The following is a 23,849-nucleotide window of genomic DNA, read 5'->3' as shown; positions in this document are numbered from 1 at the left end:
TGGGTGAGAATTAATTCTGTGCTCATGAAGTACACCTGAGTTAGAGTTCTGCCATAACAGAACATGCCACAAAATTGACAATTAAGAAGAAGGAAGAAGAAATAGATTTTTCCCTTGAATTTTAGATTCCTCTGCTATGCAATGTTTGCCTCCACGCTTTTAAAAGGCAGCAGAATGTGTCCTGGGGTTCTCACGTAGATAGAGGGATATTCCAGGGAAACATTTATATTTTTGTCTTCTCCTCACTAAGAAAAGGGTAGCTTGGTTTTCAGAAAACAAATTTGTCTACCCCTTGTCCTCCCCACCCGTGGGCCACACCCCTCGGGACTTCGCTGGATTCTTACACCTGGGCAGAAGCTGTGTCAAGTCTAAGAAAATTCCCACCAGAGCAGTCACTTAGCTCCTGGGTCTCTTGCATAACAACCTGCCCCTTAGTTTTTAAGGTGACACTCTGTAGGTCCTTTTCAGTTATAAACCTTTCTAAAAATATTTCATAGTGAGGTTAGAAGCTACAGGAAACAGCGTGAAGACAAAAAAAAAAAAAAAAAGATGAATTTGAGTAGGATTATCACTGGGCAAAGACCTCAGAATGCCATGGAAAGGATCGCAAAACTCTTGGCACCAAATCGAGGAGCGAGAGGGAGAGAGCCAAAGAGAGAGCAAGAGATGAGAGAGAGAGAGAGAGAGAGAGAGAGGAGAGATCGATCAGGTACAGGACAGGGGACCAGTTCCTCAGCAATGTTTTGGCACTGGTGCCTGAAGTGGGAGGAAAGAGCCACGGATAGGCAGAGTGGAGTTAAGAGCACAAAACTGCTCGGTGCCTCCCTCCCAGCACTGCCTCCTCCTCCCTTCCAGGAGAGCTCAGCCGGCTTTATCAGCCAGTGCCTTCTGCCACTGGGAGGCCAGCTGGAGTGTGAGAACCCTCCTCTGTGAGTACCTTCCTTGTTTCTCTTCATTTCCAGCTGTTCATTGTTGAGGACTTGTCTTCTCACTCTTCTTTAATTTTTTGCTCTTTTTTTTCTTTTCTTTGTTTTAATGGAAAAAATATTTCAGATGGTCAGAACTGAGCAGAAGCAGCAAAGTAGAGTTCTGGTAGACTACAAAGCAATTTCTCAAAACCACAGGTTTCTTCCTGGAAGCTTGGAAGCGATGCCTTTGCTTATGATTTCTGAAGCAGGGTGCAAGCACCTGAGCTCCATGTGGAAGAGGGTTTTCGGCAAGGTGTCTACTGGATGTGTTAAATGACTCTGAGTTTATCGACATGTAAAAGTTTGGGGCTGTGTTCTTGAAATAATTAAGTGAAGTTGGAGACATATCAATTTGACTCCAAAAAAAAGTGGGTATTGGCAATGGCCCTTTCCAGTCGTGGTTTTATGGATTACTACATGTGCTGTCATGCTGAAGGGAATGCTCACCCATCGAGAGAACTTTCCAGTCACGCTGAAGCCACACATTTGGCAGGTCCTTTGCAGATGCACTTTCTAACATGGAACCCAGACCTCAAAGCTTCTAGGACTGGTGTGTTCCAAGAAGCAAAGTATTTTAATCAGGAGACGGGAATACCTGACAGCATTTTCTTTGTTTTTGGTTACAGCTTTAAAGAAAACTGAGTACCTCCCGCCATTTAAAACAAAAACTACCTAAAATAAAGATTATTGTAAGTACCAAATGTCAACATGGAAAGTCTCTTTACTAGAGCATGAATATTTAAATGCTTTCCTCTATATCCATATCCAAAACTTTGTATTATTTTTTAAAGCACTACAGCGTACCTTATTTTATTGGGCTTCACTTTATTGCAGGGTTTCATTGCACATATTGTGAGGTTTTTTTTAATAAAATGAAGGTAAAACCCTCCACCAGAAAATAGATTATGACTCACTAAGGCTCTGGTCATATTTTGCTTTTTTTTTTTTTTTTGCAATAATGTATTTTTGATTAAGGTATATACATTGTGTTTTTAGTTATGATGCAATTGCACATTTCATAAACTACGGTGTAGTATAAACATAACTTTTTTATGCAATGAGAAACCAAAAAATTCGTGTGACTTGCTTTATTGTGATATTCACTTTATTGCCATGGTCTGAAATTGAACTTGCAAAGTCCCTGAGGTGTGCCTATACTTGAGACATAGAAAAAAATATTTGTGTATGTGTTTCTAACATATACTGACCATAGAATGTGTAATAAAATAGGAAATGTTGGTTGAATTGAAATCTTGATATTGCCTTGTATTAGAAAGATGAGCATTGTTTTGTTTCACTGGTGACGTAGGCTATGAGAAGTGTTTTCTGACTCCTGCCAGAAAGCAGCTTCCAGAATATTCTGGATATTAACTTTGGTACACACAGACCTTGTTGTGGATACGTCAGCAATACAGAAGATTGAGGCTTACTTTGAGGCACAGAGAAATGTTTATTTGTCAGAACAGTCACTGCTTCCAGCAAGGGCATAGGGTGAAACTGGGGATGGCCAAGACCGTCATTGTCCAACCCCCGTCTCAGAGTTATTTCAAGGCAGCCATGGAGGCAAGCTATGTCCACTACACCACCGAGCTCTGGCGCCTAATGCAGACTGCATTCAGAAGCTGCTCCTTCACTATTTGTTTACTTGAATAGAATCTTCGGTGGTATTTATGTGCTCCAGACTGGAAGACAAAGAACCACAAGTTCTTACCTATTCCATGAGGCTGACTCTGCTGAGTGAACTTGGAAGATCTCCGCTAGGAACTTCAGTTTTCCATAAAACTGAGTCTCGAACTGTGTGCTCTTTAAAACCCCAACAAGCTCCCCAAATTTTCCATCTCTTGGCTCTAAGAAAATATTGATGTTGAGCTCAAAGATGTGGTTCTTCAAGATGTGTGTGATTTTGGTGGCGGACGAAAGGGGTAGACATCTACACTGAGGGGTGCCCCTGCTTGTCTCTTTCTTTCTTTTTTTCTTTCTTTCTTCCTTTTTTTTTTTTTCCAACTGTGTATAAGATAAGAGTCTTACATTGGGCTTCTTAATGTTGTTCTTTATCAAACAAAAATATACATACTGTAACCCACAGATACATCAGTGTGGTACCTAACTAGCCGGATAGTTCAATCACAAATCAACACATACGCACATAATTTTTTTTCAAGACATAATAGTAGTATTTTCCACAATTGTGGATTGTTTTGAGTCACTCTTGTAGAGTGTAAGTTTTCAGTTTTCAAAACAAGCCAATAGAAAAAAGTAGCAATTGAATAAAAGGAAGAGAAAAAAAGAAATACCACACATACAACTTTTCTGGAACTTCTGAAGGAAGAATGATATCCTTGGATGAAATGGAAGTTTAAAAAAAAAAAAGGAAAACAAAAAGCTGCCATACTTGTTGAATTTAACTAAGAATTATTTATTTTTAACAATGTGATATCCAATATTTCACAACTATTATTCAGATGCAAGAAAATTGTCATTTAGCAGTCTCTTAAACTAGGCTTCAGCTGTGTGTTAAAAGTGTGACTAGTATCTTATTACAGAGAATAAAGCCCACATCATGCCTTTTTTCTCACATTTGTAAAGAGGGAAATAGTCGCATTGGCCAGTGGTCCCAAGATGAAGCCCTAACAGTTTGCCTGAGGCCATTCAGAGCCGAGAGCCCACCCCTCTCTCTGGATCAGGCTTCAGATATGCCAACCTCCTGAGAGTGGAAAAACACAGAACAAGATTGGTTCTTGGTCTCTGCACAAGATGGTTTGCCACTATTTTTGTTGTTGTTGTTCTGTTTTAAGCAAAGTAAAGTGAGCATTCAATGTCTGTAGTCAGTTCATTGTCTCTCTTTGCTGAAGGAGCTCTTGGCTGCTGGAGAAGTCTGTTCTATGACTTCTTCAATATAGCTTAGAGTAGGGGCACCTCTCCTCTCCCCACAACCCAAGGGGTGCGCTCCTGCCTCCCTCCATCTTGCAGTTCATGCGCTCATCAGAGCCAGGGCCTCGGCCTGCTGATTCATGTTTTTTTTTTTTTTTTGCCCTTTGTCATGGCTGGAGAGAAAGGAGAATGAATGGACCATCTTTGATTGACAGCGCTGGTCACGCCCCTCCTGGTCCTCTTTGGAGGGACCCCTTTGGAAATAAAGCTGGTGAGGCAGCACACGGAGGCTTCCTCCGGCTAAAGCGGGCTCTGGCTGGTGGGCCGCCACAGCAGGTACGCTTCCTTCGTGCAGCCTCTGTCTCTGGGAACCTTGGCACCCGCGCTCCAAGCTCTGGTGGTGTGTCTTTCCTGAACAGAGCCTGGGAAGCGGGGTCCTCATGCTCTGCTGAACGGCACAGCTTGGGCTGACCTGGTGCACGTGGGGCTTGGTCCAGTATGTCACATGGAACTCATCTTGGTTTAGATGCTGAACGGTTGAGCTGCAGAATTTTGATAACCGTGGGAAAGCTAGGGAAAAGTAGTCTGGGGTTTTTATCTTATCCTGCTTCTATTTCATTAGAGTTTCTTCCTGTCATTTTCTTGTCTTTTTTTAGTTGATATTTATGGCCTGGTTTGTCGGATTTGAGAAGTTTGAGCATCAGTTGGAGGGCCCTGCTCCATTACCTTGCATTACCTTTCTGGTTAGGATGTCTGGATTCTTAAAGTTCTCTGAAGAAATGCGTATAGCCTAGTGTGATAAAATTTGAAAAGGAACCGCAGCCTTTAAGTTACTGGTTTCTCATAACCAGCTCTCATGCCTGAGCTCTGGAGCAACTAGTCAGGGCTTGCAAGTCCTCCGGAAGCTTTCTGTCATTCATAATAACCGGCTTGGGTGGGGGTAGGGGAGTCCATAATAGCAACTGTCTGCTCAACTCAGGAAGAGACCCTTCTGACCAGGACATGGTAGCCCTACCTCCCATTCCAGTATGTGGATGCTCAAAAAACAAACGGCAATGAGCCTGCTTAACATTGGGCTGTGGTTTCAAACAAAAGGGTTCAATCTTTAACTTTGGGAGGCTCCACAGGGAACTCAGGACATTCAGGTTCCCAATCATGTCGGGCCAGTTATAACATCAGGTTTCGTATCTCTATCTACAAAATCTCTGAGGCGATGGTGCATTTAAATCCCTGTAAAATAAATAAATATAGACTGGAAACTTTAAGAACATGAATTCGTTCACCCAGGAGCAACCCATATACCTAATTGTTTCTGTATTTGCTGGAAAATGACACTTTAATGATTTCATTCAATGCTGCCTTAGTAGAACCTGATCTCACAGAAACTCAAGGCAGTTGTACCTGGCTGAAACCTGATGCCTCTCATAAGTTGACAAGGCTTTGAAAATGAGTCACTGTAGCTGAGGAAGGGGCTTACCAAGCAATATTTTTAGTTATGCAGTTTAAAGAATGAAATATCTGAAAATAAATTATAGCCATCACGTAGATTATGAAATAAAAGGTGATTTTTCATAATTACTTAATAATTCAGTTTTACATGTTTCACTCTGGGGGCAATTAGGTTCATATAGACTTAGTTTGGACTCTTGACCTCTAGCAGTTTTTAATTTAAGAATTCATTAATGAAAAGATTCATTGGAAGTCTCACAAAGGCTAGAGTCTAACACTATTTTGCCAAGACAAAATAAGCTTAGTCTAGAATGTGTTCCATGAATACCTTCTACTTTGTGTCATGATTAATGGTTCCCCATTATGTAAAGCAAGATGGTTAGTTGGGCAGTGAAATAATACAATTAAAGGATAATTGTTACTTAATAAAAAATCAGTTATCCACATTGATTTCCACATGATTAATGGATGCAAAATTGGAGTCAGGATTACAAAAAGAAAAAGGCATAACTTTATTATCCAATAATATCTATTTGTTGGCTATAGTAAATGGAACCATGGTGGGGTCAAAAACAGCCATAATTACTGCCTATTCACAGTTATTCACAGCCTGGCCACCGGGAGGCGAGCTGATTTATCCTCATGGGCTTTGGGTATTTCCTTGGTCATGTCTTATATGACTGTGGTTTCAACTTTCCATAGTTACGCCTTCTGGAGTCTGATGGTTTTGGTGTTCTCCTACCTCACACTTACCTGACTGTGCCCTTGGCTTTTCTTGCACGTTCTGTGTGGTTTTGACGTTGTGTTTCTCCCTTTGCCTACCTCTGGGATTACATCATCGATTTCCTTCTTCTGTGTCTACCGTGGACACCATGAAACCATTTTCGTCTACAGAGTACCATATTTTGATGATGTTGGTGCTTTCCTACTTCCTACACACTTATCATGGTAAATGAAGAGTCTCATAGGGAACACAAGTCATGGTTACGTAATTAGTATTTTCCTGAAGCATGTTTACTGTAATCATGCCCTATACATGCTTATATTGTACAATTCTTAGATTACAACTCTTTGGTTTTCAACAGCTTGGTCCACTTCCACCTTTCCCAATTTCTATACCTTTGTGTAAATTTATTCTTGACTATCCTTATTTTAAAACATTTAAATAACAAATTCCAAAAATAAAGAATGTCTGAGACAGTTGCCTAATGGGAGGATGTATCCAAGCACTTTTTGACGTAGAAAGTTTGCAGGAGGGGATTCTTCGACTATATCGACACAAAGTGTTTCTTTTTTTTTTAATTTTTCTTCCCTTTTAAACTTTTAAAAATAAAACCTTTTTTTGTAAAATTAAAGTTTAATTTCAAAAAGCTACTTGTATTGGAAAGTAACCAGTTGGTCTGCATGAGCGAGTGCCATTTTATGACCGGATACCTGGTTCCTTTAATGGACCACATAAAGCTTCATAATGTGATGTTAGCTCTTTCTATGTTATTATTTGACTCATTGTGTTGAAATTCAATCGTGTTTTTCAGGCTTTTCCACTAGGCTGAGTGAGATCTCTGAGTGCAGGATATAGATGCCCAATAAATGTTTGTCGAATTAGAAGCCGAATCTTATGAAATCAAAGACCAAACCTTCTCCTGGTAGCATTAAGGACAGTAATGTCAAAAGTAGCATGGAATTTGGGGTTGGGTAATAATCTCCATGATGATATTTCAAGAGGAAAATGATGCTTTCTTAGTAGCATGTGATGTTAGGGTCCAGATGAAGTACCTTTAAATTCATCCTCTGTAGTACTGCGACCAGGCCCAGTGATGGACAGTTGGGAGTATTCTGCATTAGGGTGCTGACGAGCTCTGTTCTTCTCTCAAGGAGCCAGGAGAAGAGATAGCCATGGAGGACGGCCCCACTGTGGTTAAAGTGGACCGAGGTGAAAACCAGGTTTCACCGTGTCGAGGGAGAAAGTGGCTCCCCAAGGCACTTGGCTATGTCACCGGTGATATGAAAGAATTTGCCAGCTGGCTTAAAGGTATTTCTATTTCCATTCCATGGAGAGATGGGAGAAGTAGTTTTGGGAGAAATGGTTTGCTGGCTCTTCTACTCATATCTTTAGTTATATTCACCTATCTTCTATCTCTCCTTTTCTCTCCATTCTTTAACTTTTTATCTTGTAAACTGCAGGCTTCTTCAAATTTTTCGTATGGAGACGGTGGTCAGGACCAGGGCCCTTACTCATATCACAAGAAGGCGACTGGCTCCATCTTATAATTTCAGTACTTAAAATCTGAAACTTTACTGTTGGTAATTCATTCCTCTGGCTTAAGAGTTTGTACCTCTAAGCATGGTAAATAAGTGCATTTGATGCTTCCTGGAACTGAAGTTCTAGTAGGGGCAGCGTGGTTTGAGCATAAAGAAACCGGATGCTTTTAAGGATCTGGGTGCCACTAAAAGGAAAAAGGGTTTAGAGAGGAAAAGCTTCAAAAAACACAAAAAATAAGTTTCAACTTCATCAGAGGGGATTTTGATGATTTTTCTCAAGGAGACCCTAAACTTGGGAATGGGCACCATTTGCCTTGCCATGTCTTTACCTTTGCCCATCTCGTCTCTTCCAGACAAACCCCTGGTGCTCCAGTTCATTGACTGGATTCTTCGAGGCATATCCCAAGTGGTGTTTGTCAGCAACCCTATCAGTGGAATCCTGATTCTGGTGGGACTCCTGGTCCAGAACCCGTGGTGGGCTCTCAATGGCTGTGTGGGAACAGTGATCTCCACCCTGACAGCCCTGTTGCTCAGTCAGGACAGGTAGGCACAATCCATCCAAGCCTGCTCTTCTCACTTCTGAGAACACAGGAGCCAACCAGGGAACTTGGGTAGCACTACTAATGCCCCATCCTCCCCAGGAGAAACAAGCTTTTTTCCACAGAACTCTTTATATTTGCTTTTAGTGAAATGACGGGGTTTGATTTACAGCCTCTTATCCACAGTAACTGAGTAAGTGGCCAGTCTGAATAATGCCCAATTCTCATGGCAGTGCAAAGGTACAAGTAATGCCCAGAAGATATTCTAAAGAGATATTCTTTAATGATCGATCAATTATTCATCGTCAGCATTTTATCTGGGCAAAAAATGCATAAGTTCATGAAAAGCCTTGTTTGCTTAATAATCCCGATTATATCTTGTTTCCATGATTCGTTTAGTAAATGTATTCTTTACAGCTCAGCTTTTAGAGAGAGAAGTAACCACAAATTCCAAGTGAGTGAGTTCTGATTTAAGTAGTGTTAGGATATCTTCTGAACTGTGTGTTAGGTTAGAAATAGCACATATTTTATAAACTGATCTGTCATTGAAGAAGTGACAAGCTGACTCCCACCAGGGGTGTAGGAGGCTCCTGATTAACCAGTTCCTTCGGGGAGGCTGCTGGTCTTACAAGTGTCCAAGCTCAATGCGTGTTCCCCAGTGGCTTGTCATTACACACCTAAGCTCTTGTAACTCTTACAGAAAGTTGCCTAAGGAGATTCTTGGGGAGAGAATCATCAAATGCTCACTTTCCCATCAGATCCAAGGAGCCTGATTTGTTCTCTGTACAGGGTGATTTTGTGTCTTAGTCTAAACCCTATTCCAATGCACATCAAAAAATGGTCTTTCCACTTTTGAGGTGTGGTCCAGGACTGTGCCATATCCAGTATTTCTTCATTGCTTTGCTCCATTTTCCTTATCCGGTATTTTTCAGAAGATAAGCCATATTTATTTGTGCTAGTTTTCAAATCTTTTATTTTTCCTTGGTCCTAAAAAGACCACGTTAAACTAGCAATCCTGTGTTTTAAGTGAATACACATCTTTTTATTGCTTTAATCTTGGTGTTCCACAACTTGTAGTCATTGCCATTAAATTTGTTGATCAAACTCACGCATTAATTCTGAAGGTCAGTTGTTGAGAGAATACATCTTTGCATTTGCTCTCCACATGTCCCAAAGGATTATTTAAGGTAGACAAAGGACTTTTGAACAGGGAGTCCCACCTCTAACACTCTCACCAAGAAGTTGTTGCACTGGTGCCTCCTGCTCCAGTAGAAACAAGCCAAGAAGAAGTTCTCACACCATCCTCTGCCACCCCTGTAGTATGGCTCACTGGCTGCCTCACCTCCCCCTCAGGCCCTGCATTCAAACTTACTCACTCACTTCATCATCTTCACAGCCATGGTCTCTGCAGACTTCAAGCTTGAATGCCAGGCTCTTCATGCTGCCAGAAGTTACCAACTCTTAGAGTCCTGAGGGGCCTGGCTTGTCAGCCTGGGGGCTCATTCTGTATATATAGTTTCATTTCTCACTTGGGGCTTCTAGTTCTCAATTATGACATAGGAACCATTTTGTCCAGGAGTAAAAACTTACCCAACTTTTAGAAGTGAGGTACAATGCTGAGAAACAGAAAGAAACCCAAGGAAGAATTAGATGCTAAACATGAACCCAATTAAATAAAGTACTTTACCAAGTAAAAGAAAAGAAATTGTTTTTCTTCTCAATAACTTCGAAATGTATATTTGGAGACAACAAAATGAAAACACAGAAAGATGAAAATATATGCTAAGCTGGAAGATTAATGTTTATAAGATCAAAGACACTATGAAAGTGAATTTACATTTCAAGAATCTTATATCTCTCACCAAGGAAATCAGACTTCGAAAACAGTTTCATCCAAAAGCTCTGTTCAAGTCAGAGGCCCTTAATGATTTAAAAGCAATAACAACTTCCCGAAGGAAAGGCTGAAAGGAAGCAGAACCTGTTGCCTTGCTGGTTTCTCTTTCTCCCCCAGGAGCTGGAAATCTATTTAGCTATGATGCCTCTGTAGGGGGTTGTTCTATATGCACATTTGTATTTTTTTCTATGTATATTTTATTCTTTCATGTTTTTATTAGTATTTGGCTTCTATAGACTTTGAAATAAATTTCTAAATATAATCTCATTTTCTAATGAGAATATAATCTGAAATTTAGAAGTGTCACTTATGTGCAAATCCAGCCAGTGTCCGCGCAGGAAATGGCCATGCTGTGCCTCTTGCCCACAGGTCAGCAATTGCAGCAGGCCTGCATGGCTACAATGCCACCCTGGTGGGAATACTCATGGCTGTCCTTTCAGAGAACGGAGACTATTTCTGGTGGCTGTTATTCCCTGTATCTGCTATGTCCATGACTTGGTAAGTTGTACTTAGTTTTCACAATGCCTTTTTAAAAATGTGTAAGGGATGGAGGGAAAGGGAAGTTACTGTTTAATGAGTACAGAGTTTCAGTTTTGCAAGGTGAAAAATGTTCTATGAATGGATGATGGTGACAGTTGTATAATATACTTAATGCCACTGAACTGCACACTTTAAAATGGTTAAGTAGTAAATTTTATGTTATGGATATTGTAGCATATTTAGAATATAAAACACTAATATCCACACAATATTTTAGAAAAAAATTTTTAATTTAGATTCTGGTTATGTCTATTGGAAAGAGGAAGCATTAAAACACACTGATGCATATGACCCTCCATACATACCTCGCCCTCCCCCAAGATCTTGATGTAATCAGTCTCGCTTAGGGGTGTTGCCTGGGCTTTCGGAGTTTTAAAGTCTCCCACAGGGTTCTAAAGTTGCACTCCCTACATGGGTGGTCCTCAGACTTACATACTATCAGAATTACCTGCAGGGCTTGTTGCAACACAGACTGCTGCTCCCCTGCCCAGGGTTTTTGATTCAGTCCATCTCGGGTGGGCCCTGAGAATTTGGATTTCCAACAGGTTCCCAGGCAATGCTATTATGGCTGATCCAGGGATCTCACTTTGAGAACCACCGTGTCTCTATGAACTCCCCTTGCCTACCTGCCCTGCGCCCTTCAAAAAATACTCTTTACTGAGAAATGACGTCAGCATCAATGGCAGAGTGAGAAAAAAAATTATTTACCGAATTCAATTTCTGGTTTTCTTGAAGGGCCAGAGTATTTATTTAATTTTTATTTTTCAATTAGAGTTGACATTATTAATATTATTTTATATGAGTTTCAGATGTACAGCATAGTGGTTAGAAATTTTATATAATTTATGAAGTGATCCCCCCTATTTGTCTAGTACCCACCTGGCACTATATACAGTCATTACTATATTATTGACTATACTCTTTCTCTATGCTGTACTTCACATCTCCGTGATGATTTTATAACTACCAGTTTGTACTTCTTAATCCCTTCACCTTTAAAAAAAACAAAAACAAAAACAAAAAAAAACCTGAATACTTCAGACTAGTTTCTGTGTTGACACTGTCTTAAATTTTTTTTTTTTGGAAGCAAACATTTCCTTCTTATTGTAGCATATTTAGACTATAAAATACTCATATCCACACAAACAAAAAGTATGGCCCACTATCAACAGTGCCCGCAGGAGGGCCGCCCACCCTGTGTGTGCAGGAGAAGCTGCCGGCAGAGCCAATCTGCTCCGGAGGTAATTTACAACCTGCTCTAAAGAACAGGCTCAAGGGCAGGAGATGTTGCCTGTGGATGCTCAGCACATCCCCTCCCACAACCGAAGAAATCTGTAGGTCTGATCTTAAAAGTAATGGCTTTTGATTGAGTCAACAAGCAAGTGCACAAAAAGACCAGCTAACCCAATTCCCCAGTTTACAGACAAGGAAACTGAGAAGGGTTGCCTTGTCCCAAGGTCATACAGTCCATCAACTGCTCAAGGACTTAAAACTCTGCCCTCTGATTTTGAGACCTTTTTCCTCCAGTCCACACCACTTGCATCCTCCCTTAGACAATCGTTTCTCTTTTTCAAAAATAGATATACTAAAGACTCATGGAAATGATAGACAAGTTGAAGATCGTGGTTGCCTTTGGTAGGAAGGAAGGAACATATGACCAAGCAAGTTACAGGGGGCTTTAACTGTACAGATAGTTTTTCATTTCATATGTCTTAAATACTTCAAATATATTTTTGAAGCCTAGATTTATAGCTCACTATGAGCAACCCCAATATGTAATTTTTTCCAAAGCCAAATAAGCTATGAGTTGATTTTTGACTTGATGTAAAAATTATTGTCTCTATAACAAGATTCATTCCAAGTGTGTTTGGGTTTGAGGAGAATTGTTTGTTTGTTTGTTTGTTTCTGTGAAAAGTTTTCCATCACAGCACCTTAGGGACATATTTGTGGATAAGACAGAGCCCCTCCATACTATAGAGACTTAGTTTGTCAACGTGGCATATCACATTCTGGTCTGTCATCATTGTTTTTAGTCCACTTTTCTCAAGTGCATTGAGCACTGTGTTCTGCAAATGGGACCTCCCTGTCTTCACCCTGCCCTTCAACATGGCGCTGTCGATGTACCTTTCAGCCACGGGACATTACAATCCATTCTTCCCAAGCAAATTGTTCACACCTATAAGTTCGGTTCCCAATGTCACCTGGCCTGACCTCAGTGCCCTGCAGGTAAGATACATGATCTCTTCACATTCCCCCTGACTGTGAAAGGTACCCAGTGTCCTCCTAGTTTATTGTTCATGGGCATCAGAACCTTAAAGAGACTCAGCTCTACAGGGGCCTTGCTGTCTTCATCTTGCCAGCTAAAGCATTTGTTCTACTCAAAAGCTTTGGGCTCTAATGGATTTTTTTAAATGACTATTTGGTCAAAGCCAACTTTTCCCCCACGATTCCTAAGATCTGCAGTGTTAACTCCACTGGAAATCAGACATTCTATTACAAGCTTGACCCTTGTTTGGGTAGGTGTGTTGGGGGTCAGCTAATGAGATAGGAGCCTCCAGCCGGGGGCTAAGGCCTCCATGACCTACCTCCTCCAATCAAAAGAACTGACTGCTTACTGTTAGATCCCACTATAGAAACTCTCTGTTCTGCTTTTACTTATGGTCAGTCTCACAGAATAGGTACAATAATTCAGGGTTCTCCAGCTTTGGTGGGCATCAGAATCATTGTTTTTTAAATACCAATACAAGTGCCTTCTCAGACTCCCTAAATCATAATCTCTGGGGGTGTGGACTGGGAATCTGTAGTAACAAGCTCCTCCAATAATTGTAATGTGGGCCAGAGTTTGAGAACAACTATCATGAGCTGTATACTATGTGTCTCTTTACAGATGTGCATAGAGAGAACACCATTTTTAAAAACCTGGTTAACCTAAATCTAGTTCCAGCTCTTCCTACCTGTGTTTATTTGATAAATCTGTTTCAGGTTTCTTGATTATTAAAAAAAAGAAAAAGAAAAGAAAGAAAGGAGAGAACACTTGAAATCAGAAGAAAACCAAAGAAACCTTACTTTTTCTAACATGCAAAAAGACTGGCTATCGCCACTATCAGGTTATAAAACACCTTTCGCTATCCTCCGTGTTGCGCAATCAAAACATGTGAGGAGCTCAAGTAGCCTTTTCTTTAATGTCTTGTCCAGAAAATGAATGGGAGCATTTGAAAATAACTCAGAAGGAAAATCAAAAATTTATTATAACCTCCCATGAAAAATAATAGTATAAAATAATATTCATTGAACTATCTAAAACTGTACTGTCTAATACAGTAGCAATTAGCCTCATATAGCTATTTTAATTTAAATGTAAAATTAATTAATACTTACAATTTAGTTCCTTAGCCTCACGAGCCACATTTCGGTTGCTCAATAACCACATGTGTTAGACAGCACGGATACAAAATAGTCCGTCATCACTGAAAGCTCTAATGAACAGTGCTGATCTGGGGGAGTGGGGGTTTTGTCCTTCTCCTCCCTCCGAACTACCACTCCAACATCAGCACCTTATTTCCTTCCCTCACACCCAGCTCCTCACCTCCATGGCCGCCTCAAGGATAGTTCTGCTGGGCTTGCCTGTGTCAAATTCCCTAGTCTAGAAAAAACAGGAAATGATCTTGTGTAGATATGAAGATACAGAATGGGCTAGAAGAATTTAGGGCCCATCTTAGAGTAGAATTAAACTCACAGTATGATCCTGTGCACCGAGCAAGGACCAAACCAGTGTTTGGAAGCCAGCGTTAGATCCAGCCTAATGCATAAAGGGAGAGAACACTTCCTCATGCCAAGGCTGGGCCTCCTTATATCAGAGTCGCTGCCTTCCAAAAGTCCTTGCCAAACAAACCAGTATGACCCGTGGAAAGAGCAAGATAGGAGATGGGGAAGACATCTTTCAATAAATGACCTCAGTCAAAAGGGAAGAACATGGCTAATTGTGCCTATTCTGGCCCTACCAGAAGTGTTGTTATAAAGAATTATCTTTTTTTAGCTCAAATCAATGCCTGTACCTTCTTGAGAACTGCCATGAGCTGAATTCAGGCCTCAGCCAGGAAGTAGAATTGTGACATTTATATGTATTCTTGTGTTTTGAGGACTGACAGTTGTTGATAACTGGAATAAGGTAAGGATATCTCGGTTTAAATTAATACATGTTCTCATTAACAACAAAAGTGTAAATATGATCCTGATCTGTGAACTTGCCGATAATTGTTTCTGAGTCGTAGATAAGATAACCTGACTTCGGGACTCTGGCCTTGTACCCCTAACCACTAAATTGCATGAGAGTAGCAATATTTCTATAGAGATGGACTGTAGAGATGCATGGATGGATTGGCCTCAGCACTGCTAGCAGTTGAAAGTGAGAAGTATAAGCTGTGGTCCTGCCATCTTCACTGGGAGGTGTGGCAGATGCTCACGGTAGGGACAGGGAAACCACACTGGGAGCTTATCAGTTACCAAGGCCAAGTGTCAGTGCAAGCAGGGGAGCCAGTGAGCGAAGGGGGAATTTTGAGAAGGTATGCTCCACGTCCACCGGGAAAGGGCTGTTCTATCTTTAGGGATAAAGCAGAAAAATGACTGGGAGTTTTCTGTAAAGAGACAGAGAGGATTTTTAAAATTAATAACACTGATCTTGAAAAGTAAAATATGCTAAATTGAAAATTACTTTGTATGTGTTTGTGGGCATCTTATGGGTTTCTGTCCAGTTGTTTTAATGACTTTATCTCCTAAACTATTTTTGCAGTTATTGAAATCCCTGCCTGTGGGTGTTGGTCAGATATATTGTTGTGACAATCTGTGGGCAGGAAGCATTTTCCTGTGCGCCATCCTGCTCTCTTCCCCAGTCATGTGCCTGCACGCTACAACTGGGTCGTTGCTGGGGATAGCAGCAGGTAAGGATAAGACTCTGCCAAGTATTGAGCACCTCCTCCACCCCACGTGTTGTCTCAGGCATCTTCTATCCTCCACACCTTTCTTGAGGTCTCCACTTCCAAGGAATCAATAGGATTCTAAGATAGTTCCACCACCCCCAGACTCCTTCCAGAGCATCCTGCCTTTGTCCACAGCTCTGACTCCTCCTGTCTTACCTAATAGCACTCAGTCTTTCGGCTCCATTTGAGGACATCTACTTTGGACTCTGGGGTTTCAACAGCTCTCTGGCCTGCATTGCAATTGGAGGAATGTTCATGGCACTCACCTGGCAAACCCACCTCCTAGCTCTTGCCTGCGGTGAGTATCCTATGCATCTGGAAGAGGGTTGCTTATGACTATGGGATCGAAATCCAGGACAAAGAGTAAAAAAGGACTGCATGAGAAGTTGGACTGGGGTCCCGGTTTGGGGCCCCCGCTATGTAAGTGTGTGACATCCCCTCTTGGGGATGTTCAAGTTGGCTCTACCTATCACAGTGATTATTGTAAAAACAAGACTTCCTATTTTACAGTATGTATATGTTGTGGGATAAAAACTCAACTTGTCTTATGCTCTTCATACTAATTATTTGACCCAAGAAACAAAAAGGAAATAACTCAAGCTGAATAGAGCCATTTCCCCTGGTGAATCAGGTAGGTTTCCATGTGGCCCTTTGAGAATCACATTAATCCAGCTGTTCTCAAACTTGAATGCACATCAGAATTACCTGAAAGACTTGTTAAAATGCAGATTACTGGGCCCACCTCCAGACCTTGATTCATTGTTAGAGGTGGAGGAAAAAGTTTGCAGTTCTAACCAAGTGCAAAGTGGGTTGCTCTAGAGACTACATTTTGAGAACCGCTATATTAATCATTTCTCACTCTGGTATTCTAGCCAGACTCAGCCTGTCAGTACTAGAATGAGTTCTGGAGATCTCCACTCCATCTTTCTCATTTTACTGTTCGGGTACTAAGACCAGAAAGATAAAGTGATGTGCTGAAGGGCATCCAGTCAATCAGGGGCCAATATAAACCCAGAATCCCCGTTTGGTGACAACCTCCGAGTTCCCCCCATACTACTCTGCTTCTGGCATTTGGTGAAAACAGACCTCAGGTGATTTAAATTTGAAAAGCTAATGGATTTCTCAGGCCATTATAAGGGAAAGTTTATTTTCCCATAACCTCTAGTGTCCCTAATTCAATACAAGTAAAAGCATTTAGGATAATGTGATAGAGTGAAGGGAATGATACTCCCTGGGAGACTAAGGGGTGGAAGGATAGTGGAATGTGTAGAAGTTACTTCTAATCTAATAGAAATGTTTGTCTAGAGTCAATTTATCACAGATTAATTAATCCATGGTACCTAAGCCATTATTAAAATGGTGGACCAGGATTTAGAACAGATTCCTACATTGGTCAGGAGGCGGAATGGGACCAAGGATTTCTAAGGCCTCATTCAAAACTCAGGTTGCTGTGGTGTTGCCACTTATGAATCACTTTGCCAATTTCTTTGCAGTTACACAGCTATTTCACCTAGTAGCCCTGTCAAAACTTTTCACTCATTCTCTCATACTTGTTCACAAGCTTAGGGCAAAAGAAAAGGCTATACACTGATTGTATGGCCACCTAAGCTCAGCTAGGTTAGAATCTTTATTCTGACATTATTTTGAGATTTCAAACCTTTGTTTGGAAGGTATACCTTTATTGTTCTGGGTTGGCAGTAGCAGCAAATACATAATACAACACAGATAGTACTAAGAAGAGCCAGGGGGTTTGAAACTATAGATCCCAGGTGGTCCCTGCACACAGTGTGTAATAGTCAAGGTCAGAAGCCAGGTAAGTAAGAGAAAGAGCCCATGGGAAACTATACAATGTTTATAGCAAAATGAAGCAACATCTACAGTATAAGATTCTCGAGCGAATGTTATAGTTCAGAATCATCTAGAAGTACCTCCTAGAGAAGCTGGCTTTTCTCTAAGTACTAAAAACTAAGAGGAAGAATCCTAGTTGGTGAAGAGGATCATATGGGTCAGCATGGGGACAGCCTGAGCACATCCTTAGAGATTGAGCAGAAACTGTTTTGGTCACAAGAGTTATTGATGAGGTCTTGACAGACTATAGAAAAGAATGAAGCCAAAGATGTTCGCGAATGTATTTCCCCAAAGCAGGAGTATCTTCATTATTTTCTTTATTATAGAAGTAGCACAGACTTATTGCACAAAACAAAACAAACAAAAATGCAATCAATACAGAAGAGTACAAAGCAGACAGTAATAATTTTCCATCCTACTTCCTGGACATAACTTTTTTGCTTCCCTCTTAGAAGGGCCCTGTGATTACACTGAGTCCACTTGAATAATCTCCTCATCTCAAGATTTTTAACTTAATCTCCACTGCAGAGTTCCTTTTGCCATGTAACATAACATACTTGCAGGTTCTGGGGATTAGGACAGGGATATCTTTGGAGACTTTTATCCTGCCTACCACGCTTGCCTTCCTTTGAGTAGATCAGATTTTCTTTACTAGTTTAGTGTAATGGTGAAGACAGTAAATTGAATCCATCAAGAGCCCAGACCCTGGTGCCAAAATCCCAGCTTCGTCAATTTTCATTTCAATAGATGTCAGATTCACCCCACAAAAACCATATCAATTTCCCCTGCCACCAACAGTGTGTTAGAGTGCCTGTTTCATCCACACTGGGTACTATCAGTGTTTTTCATCTTTGAACATAAAATTTTGAGACAGATCTCAAGGACCTCTTGTAAAGCAAATCTCACATGTAATATGTCCCAGCAAGGTTCAGCTTGCCCACATCACCCAGGTACTGCCAAACAAAAAACCAACCTTGTCAGCCAAGGTAAATAAATAACAGAAACTTATTACAGAGGTTCTCTTTTATTAGTTCATAGGGCTTTATCAGAAAGAAGACTTTGGGAACTCCGATAGAAACTGGCAGGGCTGCCTCTCAGCCAGAAACTGCATGGGCAGGAAATTTCTCAATTTTGTTATTTTATCAGTGCAAACTGTAAACACAATTCGTATCTCTTTCTCACGGTTGGGTTATCAGAGCAGGACTCACACATGGTGGTCCATTGAGAAGGACGTTGTCTGTGAAGAGCGGAAATGCAGTTTTCTCTTCGGCACTCAAGGGCCTTCTCTCTCCCTCAGCTACCCAGACTGCTGTCAGGGTCATCACCTGTACACACCGTGGTGTACGGAATTTCACCTCTAATGAAGGCTTTCCCAGTCCAACTCAGCAAGTCTTAATCGATGAGCCGCTACCATTAGATAGTTTGACACTCGTACTGTGGAGAGAAAAGCAACTTGGAGTTGGAGATCACTTTAAAACAGCATAAGAGTATGAGAATTAAGTGCCAAGGTTGTGCCTTAGAAGTGCAATAGGTATAAATAAGAGAGAAGGAGCAATAAGGTTTCATGTGCTTAGGAGATGTGTTGTAGAAGAGCTGGTACTCAAGAGAGCAGGGACAGAGTGTCCCCAGTGCCTGGCCAAGGACCAGTGAATATTTATTGAATGAATGAATGAATGAATGAATGAAATAGAATAAAAAGAATGACACATTGAAACCAAGCACAGAAACCTTTCCTCCCCAAGTTGTAGCATCCTTCTGCTCAGAGCTGTATCTCCATCCCATGGGGACAGGGATGAGTTTACAGCTGTTGTTTATGAAAATACATGATTTCATGTGACATTTATCACCTCCCTGTAAAGCACGTCTCCATGTTGTGTTTTTACAGAGGATGAAACTAGATTCTGAGAAGTTCAGTGATTTGTTGTACAACAAACAAAATGGCAGAGCTGGGATTTGAAGCCCAGGCTGTTTCCAAAAGCAAGCTTTTCCCACCAGCATGAGACAGTTCAGATGTGAAAAAATTAGGTATACAATTGAGCAAATATATACCAGGATAAAAAACATATAGATAGATGATAGATGATAGATAGATAGATAGATAGATAGATAGATAGATAGATAGATAGATAGATGATAGATAGATAGATAAAAGGATGAAAACGAGGATCACAGAGTCCTTCCCACCATCTCCTACCCCGCTCCCAAGGTAGCTGACATGATCTCTCACTGGACAGGAAGACCAGATGGTGAGTGTGTCTAACAGTGCTAAAGGCCCAAGTGGCTGTGGGGAGATTGTTCTTCAGGCTGCTTCCCTGAGCCTCCTGGAGCCCTCCCCCCTTCAACCACGATTCGCTAGTTAAGACTTTTGTTTTTGTAGTTTGACATTGAAAGTCACACATACACTCAAATTACCTACTCTAAGATTTGTGCTCACTCAATGTAAATTTTAAGAGAAAGATAAACACTATAAGATTTCACTTACATGCAGAATCTAAGGAACAAAAAGAACAAACTAACCAAAAACAGACTCACAAATATAGAAGACAATTTGGTGACAGACGGAGGGGAGGGGTGTTGGGGGCTGGGAGAATTGGGTGAAGGGTTAAAAAAGTACATATTAGTAGCTCATAGATAGTCACAGGGATGGGGAGCATGGCATAGGGAATGCAGTTAGTATTAATGTAATGGCTAGGTGGAGAGCCAGAGGAGTGAAGGAGCAATTAGGGGGATCATTTTATAAACTATATAAATGTCTAACCAATGTACTATATACTTGAAACTAATAAAAAAAATTTTTTAAATAAAAATAAATAAAAATTAAAATAGCATGTTTATTCGTTGACTTATGTGCCAATATTAATGGTATTTGGAAAAATGTTATTCTGAGGAGGAATCCTAAGTTAGTATTCAGTTTCTGCTGATCTCTGAGTTACTCTCTGCTTATCTGTTAATACCATGATTTTTTGTAACTGTGAATTCTAACATTAATATGAGAATCCTAGATGCAGTGGAAATCACACTATCTCAAGATACATTTATAAGTTTCATTTTAATTCACCTACACTTGCGTAAAACAACAGGGAACTTTATTTGCCATAGAAGGCCGTTTCATTAAGTATCAGCAATAACCACAACAAAATAGTAACCACAGAAGAGCTACCTACACTGAGTCCTTACTAAGCCCAAGCATTTCCTCCTTTCATGTTCACATCAGCCCCCGAGAGAAGTATTCTTATGACCACTATGTACAAGTGAGGAAGTGAAAGTTTCAACAGAGCCCACCATGCTTCTGAGTGGTGGAGTCTGGACTCAAACCCAGAGCTGCTGGCTCTGAGCTCATACTTGAGACGAGGGTCCTGAGCTAGCTGGCAGAATGCAGTTTACATTCCAGGGGATTTATACCAGAAGGCAGTCTCTCTTATAATGAAATGAAATCTACCAAGCATTGTTCTTTTTCTTTTTTTTTTTTTTGTAGCCCTGTTCACTGCCTACCTTGGAATCAGCATGACACACCTGATGGCTGTGGTGAGTTTGTTTTAATCTCACTTTCTCATCAGCATGAGTGATCAGTTTCCAATGATGTGGAAACCCTCTTGAAGTCCACATGGGTGGTGTCCCATGGCAGGATCCATGATCGTGACAACCACAACTTTCCCTTCTCCTGCACCTGTCTGTCCTCACTCACCTTCCGGCATCACAGTAAATTTTAGTCCTCGTTACAATTACCAGGCTTGTTAAGAATATCAAATTGCTTGACTTAAAGAAGTGAAACTTAGGTCATATTACATATTATCAAGTTTCTTAGTGTCAAGAAGTTGACCTTAGGATATCTTTTACTTAAACAGAAAGCCAGGACCATGTAGCAGTTGAGAAAGCAGGAAAGGGAGGAAAAGGATAATTGGCTACAGGCCCGCATTTTTTTTTTTAATCAACTCAATAGTTTTTATATCTTTTGTCTTTTTAAAAACATCAATGAGACTTATTCAGATCCATGTCTGGGCTGAATTATTTAATAGGCAAAATCATTGCCCATTAAGTGCTTCCTGCCACTCTTTTCCTTCCTTTTCAGTGCCAACCTGCCCTTTGACCTTGTTTTTCCCCTCCCCCGAGGAGCCCAGTAACCCCTGACTGTTCCAAGATCCCCACCTCCCAGTGCCCTGAACATTTTTGTCTCTTCTACGCCCACCATTGCAGGTGATGCAGGGCCAGTTTCTGATAGCTCAGTCCATGTCAGTGTGGTCCCGGCTGCTAGAGAGTCAAGACAGTACCTAGCCCTCTCAACGGCAACATAGAGGGTCTGTCTGGGAGGGTCCTCTGGAGACTCTCTTTCTGGCGGAAAGGCAAAGCACCATTACAGGCATGATAGGGGAATACTTTAGAGCATCGCAGGGCCCTTTGCATCCTAACAAAGGTTCACAGACATCGGTCTATGGACCAGAATTGGACAGGCTGCACAACAGAGTCAGCTAGGTAGATTTTGAAAAATACAGATCCTTTAGGCCCTGTTCCTTGGCATTTCTGATAGAGCGGATCTGGTATGGTGCATGGGCATCTGACCCCCCAGATCATTCTGATGTGCAGACAAATTTGGGTACCATCACACCCAGGGGGCCCATGCATAGGGCCAGACCTCGCCAAGTGTGTGGCATGTGCTCAGAATTGCATGACTTGCCATGGTTAGCACAGGAGAAAGACCTACAAGGAGCTTAGGTCTATTGGGGAGATAGAGTGAAAGAAGTAAAGCGAGTGAAGTTTAAGACCTAGTATGGGGGGAAGTCAAGGGGAAAGAGGTCCCCATGGGCTGAACTATTCAAAGAAGGCCTTGTGGATGTGATTAATAATCAGGAGCCACTGGTGGTTTTCTGGGTGTCATCTCTGTGTACCAAGTATCATTTTTATATGTCTGGCATCAAAAGTCTGAATGTATGAGAGAAAGGAAAAGATTTACAAGATAGAAACATAAGTGACTACCCTAAAGGATGGATGATGATGTGTTTCACCTGCTAAATGCCCAGACATCTTAGTCTCAGTGGGCATAAGCAGAGTCCAGAGCAATGTCCCCAGTGGCTCATCCCCCTGGGCAGTGTGAGAATAGAGTGAACGGTGATGCTTTATGATGATTAGCTTCCTGACAGGATTTCAAAGGAATGTGGTTTGTCTCTTCTTCCTCAGGTCGGATTGCCATCTTGTACCTGGCCCTTCTGTTTGGCCACACTACTGTTCCTTTTGCTGACCACGAAAAACCCCAACATCTACAAAATGCCTCTCAGTAAAGTCACTTACCCTGAAGAAAACCGCCTCTTTTACCTACAAGTCAAGAAAGGGATAGTTGAAAGCCCTCTGTGAGAACAAACCCCACCCACAACCATGGTCACAAGTCATTTCTGACCAACTGCCCTAGCTGACTTCCAAGGTCTCTGCAAACTATTGTTTTTCACCGATAACCACATCCATATTAACTCACTGGTGATGTTCTTATGCTTGTTTGGTAGTTTTTGTTTAGACCTCAGGAACAACCCTAAACATGTGAGAGACACATTCAGACGAAGTGCTCTGGCAAGGGAATTTTAAACCCTCGTAGGGCATTGACGCTAGGACTGTAACATATTTACAAAGCCAAAATGTTCCAGCAGAAAGAGGAAGTGAGACTGAAGCTAATTATTGATATTTATTGATATTTTCGGTGTTCGGTTGGTAAGATAACGTTAACAGTATTAAAAATTAAGCTCTATAAACCAGTTAAGCCTTAAGGAAATAGAATTCATGGTCACAAAATCAAAGATAACACAGAATTCTCAGATAAGCAGATTGGCTTGTAAAAAATCAATGTAAGTCACACATTACAGGGGTGCAGGCTGATCACTGAGCTTACTCCCAGCTCCTCAACAGGGTGACCTTGATGCTGTCATTGTGTGGGTGGCATTCCCCTACAAGAGATGGTTGGGTTTTTTCATGCTGACAGAGCCATATTAGGAAGAAATGGTTCTTGTCAGTCAAAATGATTCTGTATTGTTATGTTTGTTAGAGATTGCAAAGGATTTTTTAGGTCGAGTTTATTACCTTTATCTTATGAGAATGAATTTGTCTTCAATTAAAAAAAATAAGAGAAGCTCTTGGCTGAAATAAGAGAAGTTCCTAGATGTTAAAGAAAAGTTACATTTTTATAAAATACTCAGCATGACTATTTTTACTTTAATCCCTAAATTGATTTTATAAATGCCACCAATGCATAGAATTAAGTCATCAACATCCGAGGGCCCTTTAAAGTTACATTCTCAGTTCATTTGAGGATGTCTATATGTTATAAAGACTACGGTTAAGGTCAGATCGCTTCTAGGATTTGAATCTCTAACTTAAAAAAAATTATTTCTAAACATTCACAATATTCTCACTCAGAAACCAATGGTATTTGAATCACCAAAAAGAAATCCAGATAAAGAATTCTCCTATTTTAAATTTAAAAGTTGTCAGTTCTATAAGAATTCTATAATCAAACATGCTG

At 40.9% G+C, this 23,849-nt stretch overlaps 1 protein-coding gene across 2 annotated transcripts; it reads left to right on the top strand.

Annotated features, from left to right (window-relative positions):
* Window positions 1-869: 869 nt before the first annotated feature.
* SLC14A1 (solute carrier family 14 member 1 (Kidd blood group)) lies at window positions 870-22,758 on the top strand. Of its 2 annotated transcripts, none has more exons than XM_015595664.1 (9): window positions 870-913; window positions 1,178-1,180; window positions 1,595-1,657; window positions 10,353-10,481; window positions 12,557-12,749; window positions 15,313-15,460; window positions 15,663-15,797; window positions 20,823-20,872; window positions 22,520-22,758. In XM_015595664.1, exons 4-9 carry the CDS (start codon window positions 10,408-10,410, stop codon window positions 22,691-22,693), a joined length of 774 nt encoding a protein of 257 aa, XP_015451150.1. In that variant the 5' UTR covers window positions 870-913; window positions 1,178-1,180; window positions 1,595-1,657; window positions 10,353-10,407; the 3' UTR covers window positions 22,694-22,758. The 2 variants fall into 2 exon arrangements, with proteins under 2 accessions (XP_015451150.1, XP_006920002.1); XM_006919940.1 differs by lacking the exons at window positions 870-913; window positions 1,178-1,180; window positions 1,595-1,657 and adding exons at window positions 4,029-4,175; window positions 7,164-7,320; window positions 7,904-8,093 and having other exon boundaries at window positions 22,520-22,757.
* The last annotated feature ends 1,091 nt before the right edge of the window (window positions 22,759-23,849 follow it).

The sequence above is a fragment of the Pteropus alecto genome, unplaced genomic scaffold, assembly GCF_000325575.1.
Source record: "Pteropus alecto unplaced genomic scaffold, ASM32557v1 scaffold146, whole genome shotgun sequence".
NCBI classification, from domain to species: domain Eukaryota; kingdom Metazoa; phylum Chordata; class Mammalia; order Chiroptera; family Pteropodidae; genus Pteropus; species Pteropus alecto.
This window is presented reverse-complemented; position numbering and strand designations above follow the sequence as displayed.

Coding starts and splice junctions, on each gene's coding strand:
- SLC14A1 (XM_006919940.1), top strand. CDS start 4,029: ATGAATGGACCATCTTTGATTGACAGCGCTGGTCACGCCCCTCCTGGT. Junction 7,321..7,903: donor ATTTGCCAGCTGGCTTAAAG/GTATTTCTATTT, acceptor CGTCTCTTCCAG/ACAAACCCCTGGTGCTCCAG. Junction 15,461..15,662: donor GTTGCTGGGGATAGCAGCAG/GTAAGGATAAGA, acceptor CTTACCTAATAG/CACTCAGTCTTTCGGCTCCA.